The following is an 11,036-nucleotide window of genomic DNA, read 5'->3' as shown; positions in this document are numbered from 1 at the left end:
GATAGCTAAATTCAACTGTATTCTATTTTCTTGATAAAGATAACGAAGTCTTTATAACAAGATAATTTAATCATTATAATATAACTCATTATAATGAGATAATCAACTTGTTATAATTAATTACGAACTCATTATAATATAAGATAATTATTTTGTTTTTATTAGATAAATATTTTATCTTCTCAAAAATGAGCCTATCTAGCTTTCCTAGTAACAACAGCTGCAATATAAAAAGAACAAGGTTCACTAAGGTCCTCTTTTGGCCCTGTGAAAGTCAAAACTGCTCAGTTTTAGTTTAAAATACATTAAGTTTTACTTGGACCCTTTGGTGACTGCATATCTGTTAAAAATGATGCAAATCTCTTACTAGTCCATGTATTATATGCCATCATAAATTGTCATTATCCTCAAATCCTGAAAATTTCTTCAAAAATGCATGGCCAAAAATTTAAGCCATTTTTTTGATATTTTGCATATAGAGCCCAACCTCTGATCCAAAATGTGCAATTATATAATCAAAGAACTGTTTATAAAGATTATCATATACGTTTTATATTTTGGATTGAGGGGTGGGCTCATATTTTAATTCTTTGCTGAAGGTACTCAAATACACCCATTTTCTGCAAAAATCAAGATCAATGCAATTTAACAAAGCCGTTTTTAAATATCTGGACTTTCAGAGGAACTCTTTTTATATAAATGAAGGCACTATCTCTACTTTATATTGATGTTTCAAATGGGACATTGGATTTTGGCTACTTAATTGGTACATGGGCAGGGCCATTTCATGGATAAAGCAAACATAGTCCTTTGATTTACAGTCTTGATATCGTATTTTGTTTATGAAAATTAGACCCACACTGTAGGAGACATAGCATTTTTGAAGAAAACATTTTTCTATATAAGGTGGTAATCATGTCAACAGTTCATCAAAATTTAAAGAAAATTAATAAAAGAACTGTCACCTAATTGAATAAAAAAATTAATTGAAATTGGACTTCCATTGTAGAATGGTGTATTATGAAACATGTACAGTAGAGGGTGTAAATGTTTGAAAGAATTTTACAAAGTATTGTTGCTGTTTAGAGAGCTAGACAAATAAGGAAGTCAGATAATGGACATTTCAACATCACAGAAGCTACTCAGGTATACCACCAGTGGAGCTACAGAGCAGTATCCATAATAATTAATAACTGCAAGGCATTTCTTGCCTTTATTTAATACCTGTTTCAAATTCATAGTTTTATAACACTTCTATTGTAGCAATATCAAATGGAAAATTATTTTTGAAAAAATAATAAGAATACATGTACTGTCATGTGCTAGTGTTATGGTGTAAAAACAACATGAAATAATGACCTATTTGCTACCTGATATACAAACTGATTTCTTTCAAAGTACAAAGCTCATATTCAGAAAAATAAACGTCAATATAAATAGAAAGATGTTGTCAAACCTGTTCAGTAACTCAGTATCACATATGCATTGAAAAGATTTAAGTTTATTGAAACTTGCATGACATTATTAATATGTCAGTTATATCCAACCGCATACTAGTACCCTCAAAATGCTAAAATATCACACATATTTACTCTGGAATCACCACATTTTATGGGGGTTCAATTTCTATGTATACCCTAGCTTATCCATGGAATTACAACTTCAACCAACATGAATTAAAATGATTACACATTTTTCAAGATCACCACTGTACAGTCATAAAAATGTTACACACCTTGCGGGAGATTAAGGATCATCACCATACAGTCATAAGAATGCTACATGCCATGCGGGGGATCTGGTATCATCACCATACAGTCATAAGAATGTTACATGCCTTGCGGGGGATCTGGTATCATCACCATACAGTCATAAGAATGTTACACACCTTGCAGGGGATCTGGGATCATCAATGAACAGTCATAAGAATGTTACAGGCCCTGCGGGAGATTTGGGATCACCACTGTACAGTTATAAGAATGTTACATGCCTTGCGGCGGATCTGGGATCATCACAGTACAGTCATAAGAATGTTACACGCCTCACGGGAGATTTGGGATCATCACTGTAAGTGTTAATGGGCTCTGGATTAATACAGGCCAGACTGGGGTTCAAACAAGCTGCCAGTCCCTCCTTCACCCCACCTGGATCCCCTATAGTAGAGTGATGGTCTAACTTTGGACTGTTCTCATTTTCAATGTTCAGGTCTAAGGACTCCCCCAGTCCTTCATCTGCCCGGAGGGCACCAAGACCCCTCCTTGGACTGCGGCGACGAAGATTATTTGGTTTTTCTAGAAAAGACACGGATGTATTGTCCTTTTCTGACCTTTCAGAGGTCTTGCCCTGCGAGGATTTATCCAGGGAGGTGTAATCCGGGGGAGGATTTTTGTTGTGAGTCTCATTGATAGTTCCCATGGTGATTGACCTTTTTAACCTCTCTAGGTTGACTTGGTTGCGTCGTCTGCAAGATCTACGATCTGAAATGGACATAGAACATAGTGTTCTGATTAATCTGGTGTGCTATTCAAATATTCTCCTTTCAAAATATATGAAATATTTACAGTATTTAAGATATGAAATAATAAATTAACATTTTTAATTCAGAAAAAAAACCTATGTTGAATAAAGTGTGCTTTTTAGAATTTGACTTGAAGAGAAAAAAATTTTACAACACAGAAGAAAGTGATGTGAGAAGGCAGGCAGTTTTGTTTCTATGAGTACACAATTACAGACAACAAACATGGTGTTCAAATAAGTGGGAAAAAAAGGTAGAAATTTGGTACAGCTAATGTACAGAAAAAACTTTTAAAAGCAACAAAAAAATGTGTAGCACTTTACATAATTGTACATACTGCAATTTTGTTCCAAGATATAATTGCTAATTTATATCAAATAGAGGTACAGTCTTAAAATATCAGTTTTAGATTTTAAAAAATATTTAATGACATTTAAGAATGTGCTATTTTAGTCTTAATTTACATTGAATTTAGTGTTTATAAGAGCCATAAAATTACAGAAAAAGAGGTCACATCTCTCACCTGAATCACACTGCTTTTACTGAATTCAGAAGATACCTGGTACTTTATTATGGCCTAAACTATAACAATCTAAAGTACATTACAATATTTGCTCTTTGAATGAACAAATATTATTAAAGTCTACACTGGGTAAGCTTATCATATTGAAAATGTCTACATATTAAAATGTTGGACTCTACTGAAAATGTAAAATGTACTAAAGGGTACAGAGATCAGAGATCAATGACAAAGGGATGAAAAACAACCCATAATGGATAAACTCTCTACTACATAGTCAGAAGGGGTTATTCAACTTTGTAACATATTTTCTTTAACAAACAGCTGATTTTGTCTTCAACATTCAACAATTTCAAGAGTATTCTTATGTATTTTGATTTCACTTGACTTATACAAACTGTAATATGCTGGCCAGGATTTACCTATAGTTCACAAAGTACAGCTAAATACATGTAATTAAACTTTGTTTAAGATTCATAATCCCCCCGTTTCCTCATATAAAATGTTGCTTTAATACCGGTACTTTTGATTTTCCAATAGAAATGTATTTCGTAAGTAGGGGTGGCAACAATTAACTGAATAACCGACTTATCAATCAGAAAGATTGAAACTGGTTATGATTTTCATAATCGGTTAGTCAATTTTTTTTTTGCAGTATATGTATTTTTAATAATAATTTTTTTTTTTAAATCTAAAACTCATAGCTAACATGTTTAAAAATGAAATGCTACCATATACCAATCAAATATTTTACAATGCCACTGCTGTCAAAAAAGTCCCAGCCCATAATTTAGTCATTATAACTCTAATACAAATCAAAGTTTAAGTACCCCCTCATAAAAAAATTTACCTGTCATGCGTTAAAAATAACAACTAGCATAATTTTCTACTTAGCAATGTTTTACAAATTAATTCATCTTGTTCAGTGCGATACTTTACAATCTATTCAGCGAAATGCCACTAACCACAATTAATCCAGAGTTTGGCGATATTTTAAGAAAGACCTGGATGGCAAAATAGTACAAAAACCTAAGATCACACAATTTTTACACTTCCTCACTTTTTTAAACACCCAACAATAAAAATAGCAGAATCAGAATGGGGGGGGGGGGGGTAAATTGCAAATTTAGCAGGCATCTTGAATTCAGTGGATAATGAAATCTTTTTAATATGAAAATAAGAATAATAGTGGAGTTGCAAATTTAATGTCAATGCTGGTGAAAATAATTGGTTTGACTCTGATTGCAATATGTTCATGTTAATATGTTTTCCTCCCTTTATTAAAAAGTAAAGAATTTGATTATCCTAGTTCCTAGTTAGCATTTTTTTTTTTTTTTACAAATTTGTTTTTAAAAATATAAATTGAAAAATTCATAAAAAAATTACAAACAAGTCTCATTTTTTGTGGTTATTCAGTCAGAAAAATTTACATCTAATCAGTTACAAAAATGTTTCTGATTGCCATAAAGGAATAAAAGACATTTATCCTGTTAAGAGTTATCTCCCTTATCAGAGTATCGATGAACCTTTAACGGAAAAGAAAAGTACTTCAACATTTTAAAGATTATATTTTGATGTTCTAGTGGAAATTTATTCAGCTTACTTTTTAGGGATGTCAACCCAGAAAAACAAATCAACTTCTAAATGACATCTTAATGTATCTTTATGGAGTCTGATAAAGGTACTCTCTGAATAGTACGTATTAAAACACTGTTAGTCTCGATTAGTACAAAAACGAAAATAGATAAGAAATCTATAGTCAGAAAGCAGATTCTGCATAAATATATTTGAAGTTCTTGTATAAGCAAGATTCTGTGAGAAGCTCAAGTAAAAAGTAAGAGATATAAAAAAGAAAGACACCTTAGAAGTCACTAATATATGAACAGCGGTCATTTTTGTTAGTATAAGGCAAGCCATTGTATTATAATTAGTACACATAATATGAAAACTATCTCACACCTTTCACAAGAAAATTCCAAGTCTGATTAAATTTTAGTTAAATAGGATTTTCCTGTGAAATACTTGCAGTATATATTTTAAGCCATTTGTTTCATGTCCAAGCTTATACCTGAAGAGTCACTGGGCCTGCTTCCAGTCCTTATATTTCCCATCAGCTGTCGTCCAAGTGCTTGGGGACTTTAATAAAACTGTCGCTTATATCATTGGATCACATTGAAAAAAAAAAATCACAGAAAAAAAGTTGTGTGTAAACTACATGACCATCAAATTATGGAAGACAACAGTTACATTCAAGCACTGCAGTGATTCTTATAGCCACAACATCACTATGGTAACAAAATGGAGGAAGAAAATGTCATCTGGCATGTTGTCCCCAAACAAAAAACAAGGATTCAAACATGACGGAAACATTTGGACTGCCAGATAACATAAGTACATCAATTCTACAGAGAGATCTTGTATGGAAAATGGACTACCATGTGAATACTGGAGAAAAATATAATGCTGTTTACAAAAACATGGAAGAACACTTTCTTTTCTCTCTGACAACTTTTTGCATCCATATGGTAGCCCTTAAGGCTAGAGAGGAAAAGAGAAGAAAAGCATTGGATTGCTTTGATAAACACTGATATAAAAGGAAAGTGTGCTTAATCCATAGGGAAGCCATTTTGACTCTGTGTGGAATCAAAACTCTCTGAGAGCCCCCCACAGAGTTGTTTCCAATAACGCATCTTCTTACTGGTTGGTTTTGGCTGGTTGGGGTTCGGAGTTCGCATTCCGTTATTGCGTAATATTTCAAGCAGTTCATATCTAAAAGAGGATATGTCTTGTTTGATTTCTTGTACGTCGTCTTCTGTGACACCCTCCCCCCTAAGTGGACCTCTTTGCTTTTGCATGATGTATCTTTTTATCAAGTCTTTCATAACACGCTGAAAAGTAAAACTTTTTTAAATAAACAGTCTGCCACAACATATTATTTGTTATAAGGTATATTGTGATGAAGTGATTTATGACTTTACATATTAATCTCCCAAGATCGCATAATAAAAATCAATAGTATATATAATGATTGCTTTAATCAAATGACAATTGAAACTACTAGTCCATGCACAGTAAGTTATTCTCCATAATAACATACCTGATACCTAATTTCTTTTTCATTAATTTTCTTTACAATTTTCTGGAAAAAATGAAAATTTCAACATTACAATTCTTAACACAATTAATTCTTTACTAAGTGTTAATAAGCATTTGATTCATTAAATGTCTCTGATCATTCATATGGTACAAGTCTGTGAGAAGACTGTAGCTCTACTGATTTGGACTTGTTGACAGAAAGAATTCAGCAACTGACATCTCTTTTGTTTTGAAAGAACTCTTAGAAATAATTATAACACTTATTTACTCTATTCAGAGATCATTTTAAATGAAGGAATTTTGATTTAATTTTTAGATTCAATTTTACTTCTTATGCCCTGTTCACATGGACAATTTAATTCACTGCAAATTAAATCTGAACTGCATTCACACAGAGAATTTAATGTGAATTAGTTTAATTTGAATTAATTTTCTGCATATCAAATTGCTTTGCAATGACTCTGTGAAAGCTAAGTGAAGCTAATTTGAATTAAATTTTCATACATGTGTAATGGCAAAATTAAGGCAATGCCTCATGTTGGTAGTCAGATATAAGTACTTATGCTATTTTTAAGTAAAAAACAAAGGAAAATTAAGTTTACTACTAAAAATGTACAGACACTATAGCATTATGTCAAATGTATTATCTGCTCTGCATAATGTGACATGATTTGCAAATTACTTTTTTAATAGTCTTTCTTTAGATCTATAGAAATTTAATTTTTATTTGCATTAGTTTACTTTGCAATGATTGCTGTGTGATGGCAATTTTATTTGCATTAATTAGTTTAATTTGCATAATTTTATTTTGAATTAATGAATACAAATTAAATATTTACTTTGCATTCATGTGAATAGGACATTAAGTCATTTCTTTTCAAATTACAATACAGTAAAACACGCATAAAACGAGTGCTAGGGACAGATGATTTTGATTCGTAATAAACGTAATTCGTTATATCCATTAGTATCACAATACAGGCTTAAAGTCACAAGGAATAAAAATTATTACGCTGTAAGCATCAATTCATTATAAGCGTGTTTGCTATAAGTGTGTTTTACTGTATTGATATACAGTCATACAGTATTATAAAACCTCCTGCAGTCTACATCTGTACCATTCTTCATTCAAATTGGACAAATTTTACAAGGAGCAATACTTTAGAATAATAGCACTTTATCTACCATTATAAGCTAGCCCATGGTACATGTATTCAGTTTGACATAAGCGGCCACTCATATGAAGCAAAATCTCACATGAATTTTGTTTCTTATAAGAATGAACTTACTCGTATACTTTGCCATCTGTTACTTGTCTGGTTGAGAGAGCATGAACACAGATTATTTTTAAACCACAAAATTAGATAAATGAAGGATTTGGGGCTTGGTATGATGTTAAATGGAGGAGGGAGTGTTCCACTGTCCTCAAAATAACTCATCCATAGTTTGGACCGGGCAAACTTCCACTCTTCATCTGCTTGGCTCTGGAAAAGATATCACAAAGTTCATATTCAATTACAGGACACAAACAAAGATATCACAAAGTTCAAATTCAATTACAGGACACAAACTTTCTACCTATATACCATATAGTTGGTTTCTTAAGTGGATGTAAAATTTGGCATTTTACTTGTTCAAAGGTATGCTAATAATTTTGGTGGGATTTATAACGGACAAAGGATTACATGACCTTGTAAATACCAAGAAGAATACTGGCTATTTTACTGAGCTACAACTAAAATGTTAAAATAAGCCAAGGTTAGCACCCTGCTAAAATAACCCGCTATACTGTTAAAGAATGTTCAAATATATCTTGTACTTTCCTCAGTTCATGTAAATAAATGAAAACAAATCCCTCCTATTTTGGTTGAAATTTTAAGTCATATTAACTTTAGGTCAAATTAAATAAAAAATTCCTTTCAAACAAGCTCTCCACTATAAATATAAGAACAGCATTTAATTTTGTACTGTGCACACTAAACGTCAAACAAGGTCTTTTGGATGGTATACATTCCAGAAGTACTCTCTTGGATACAGTGGTATGTGGGTGGGAAATAGCTGATTTTCACAGAAATATTCCACCTTTATATTTGTTATCCAACACCAAATCACATTATACATTTATTGACTGGGTTCGAGGGCAACATGTGTTTTGTCGGACCCAAGAACCAAACTGTTTGCCTGAGGCCGTTAGGCCAAAGGCAAACAGTTTAGTTCGAGGGTCGACAAAATGCATTTTGCCCAAGAACACAGTCAATAAATGTTTTGTTATACCTTTTATTTTATTTACATACATGTATCGTGTACTGGTGTCCATAATGTAAATTTCCTTTACCCGCACTATGGTTAAACCTGTGATGTAGCAGTCCAATATCTCATCGACAGGTCCAATATCTCATTCAGCAGTCAAACATCGATTTTCAATGGACCGCTCAGTAAAACATTGGAAATGTCAGACTTTTTTTAGTATAGATTTATTTAAGGAATCACTGTCTAGTTAGTAGAGTATGCCAGGGCATCAACGATAGTTGGAAACGTGGGATAATTTGCATAACGGGCCAAGATTAATGAACCAGAAAGGGTCATCGGGAAATAAAATAAAATCCAGACAAGTTACATTGGATGGACAGACATAATGATTACTATCTGGTGCCCATATAGAGTGGGGAAACATTTAAACAACTGACTGATTTATATGTACCAGTAAATACCTAACTAAAGAATGCCTGGTTTTGCCCAGAAATCTTTCAGGGTTTATAAATTCTAAAACTCACTGATGTATTGTGGTACGAGTTACTCATCATGGCTATGAGCAAATTCAGAAGAACAACTAAGGCTATCCAGCTATAGGAACCAAACATCAGCTTTCCTATAAACTCAGTGAATATGTGCTTCTCCTGTAGCTCTGCATTGTTCAGATCTATCAGGCCATAGATAGACCAATACAGGGTCTGTAGAATCTGAAATAAGCTGAAAGAGAATTTACTACACACTTTTATCATGTTTTGCTTGTATTTACATCAGGTTTTAAGACTTAATTGTAAATTTAATTGGCATTAAAAAGATGCATTTTAAAAAAAACAAGAGGCCCATGGGCCTTATAGGTCACCTGAGTATCATATAACAACTTTCCAACAATTGAATTTTGTTCGTGTTTTGAAACAGGGGCCATGAAATTCACAATTTTGAAAGAGGTACCATTGCTCATCATAACCATACACTTAGCATGCTTACTTTGATTACTTACTTGATACCCAGAGACAGAGCAGTAGAACAAAGAAAACATTAAGGGCCATGAAATTCACAATTTTGGAAGTGGCACCATTGCTCATCATAACTAGGTACATAGTTCATTGGTTTAATACTCAGGAGTAGAGGAGAAAATTTTAAAAGAATTAATTCATTTTCACTATATAATATACAGAGCCCCAACCTAACATCAGAACCCCTGACTCAGGGTCCATGAAATTCACACTTTTGGAAGAGGCGCCCTTCCTCATCATAGCTATGTACATAGTCATTGGTTTAATACCCAGGAGAAGAGGAGAAGATTTTCAAAGAATTAATGCATTTTCACTATATAATCATTAGAGCCCCACCCTAACATCAGAACCCCTAACCCAGGGGCCATGAAATTCACAATTTTGGAAGAGGCACCCTTCCTCATCATAGCTATGTACATAGGTCATTGGATAATACTCAGGAGCAGAGGAGGAGATTTTTAAAGAAATAATGGATTTTCACTATACATTGTATAATCATTAGAGCCCCGCCCTAGCACCAGAACCCCTGACCCTGGGGCCATATATTTCACAATTTTGGTAGAGGGCTCAATGCTTATTACAATCATGTCAACAGTTGGCTGCTTATAGATGCACCCAGAGAAGCTATATGCCAAAATAGGTCAAAATTGGTTCAGTGGTTTCAGAGAAGAAGCTGAAAATGTTTAAATGTTAACACACGATGGACGACGCAAGACGACGGACGAAAACATATAGCAATAGGTCACCTGAGTAAACTCAGGTGACCTAAAAACATGACCAATGGCATATAACACTTTTATATATAACAGCATTAGCACTGAATTATTCTTTAGATATCAAAATTTTCTTCCTTGTTGATATTGAAAAAAAATACAATTTTATTCTATCATGAAGTAAACGTACTTGGCAAATCTTTTGTATCTGCGATCACAGGACTCCTCTATATTCTGCTCCCTACACTCCCTCTCTCTTAGTGTTGCATAGTACCAATATAAATGATTCAATCCACAGGCAAAAGAAAACAGCACCAACCCGTATAACACTGCAAACTTCATAATGTCCAGGATCATACGACCCAAAGATATCTGCAGGGGCCCCAAATGGGGATTCACTGTAAAAATGTAAATCAATTTCAAAGAACTAAATATATTGGCTGCAGCGAACAGAGACTCTGCTATAAGATTTGGGTCGTAGGCATTCCAGTCTTTTCTTTCTAGTTGTGCACTTGGTTTATTTTCTTCTATTTCTTTCTGTACCTGTAAGGAAATATAGATATTGTATTGTACGAAGAGAAATTGTAGGCTTCAATGCCCTTGTTTTTTTTTATTCAAATTGTTGATCTTAGTTTGAGAAGAGTTATCCCTCTTGACAGTGTAGATCAAATCTTGGTATTTCAACTTCAAAACAGCAACTTCATCAAATTCTGCTGAACTTACCTGTAAATAAGCTATTAACCTAAGTGTAAATGTTGCTATGTACAAAGAATTCGTAACAAAGTCCAGAATATTCCACATGTCATGGACATAATCATGTGCTCCTTCATCCCAAAGCTGTTTGATCTCGGTCCATATTAGACCTGTTAAAAAAAAGGTTACACACAAGTTTATGGTCAACAAACGAATTCAAACTTTTGGGAAAAAGT

The 11,036-nt window shown here is 33.2% G+C and overlaps 1 protein-coding gene across 1 annotated transcript in view; it reads right to left on the bottom strand.

Moving 5' to 3' along the window:
* Nucleotides 1–5,126: 5,126 nt before the first annotated feature.
* LOC133173794 (transient receptor potential-gamma protein-like) overlaps nucleotides 5,127–11,036 on the bottom strand; it is an 83,291-nt gene continuing 77,381 nt past the window's right edge. Inside the window, exons 6-11 of the mRNA XM_061308839.1 lie at nucleotides 10,831–10,970; nucleotides 10,298–10,650; nucleotides 8,906–9,101; nucleotides 7,421–7,615; nucleotides 6,133–6,174; nucleotides 5,127–5,923 (exon numbers count right to left, since the gene is read on the bottom strand). Of these exons, the coding sequence (XP_061164823.1) occupies nucleotides 5,642–5,923; nucleotides 6,133–6,174; nucleotides 7,421–7,615; nucleotides 8,906–9,101; nucleotides 10,298–10,650; nucleotides 10,831–10,970 (1,208 nt within the window). The 3' untranslated portion in view covers nucleotides 5,127–5,641. The remainder of the gene's footprint in view (nucleotides 5,924–6,132; nucleotides 6,175–7,420; nucleotides 7,616–8,905; nucleotides 9,102–10,297; nucleotides 10,651–10,830; nucleotides 10,971–11,036) is intronic.

The sequence above is a fragment of the Saccostrea echinata genome, unplaced genomic scaffold (genome assembly GCF_033153115.1).
Source record: "Saccostrea echinata isolate AGI-Se365-2 ecotype Australia unplaced genomic scaffold, CSIRO_AGI_Sech_v1 ptg000056l, whole genome shotgun sequence".
Lineage (NCBI taxonomy): Eukaryota > Metazoa > Mollusca > Bivalvia > Ostreida > Ostreidae > Saccostrea > Saccostrea echinata.
Note: the sequence above shows the minus strand (reverse complement) of the source record. Positions and strands in the feature narration are given on the sequence as shown.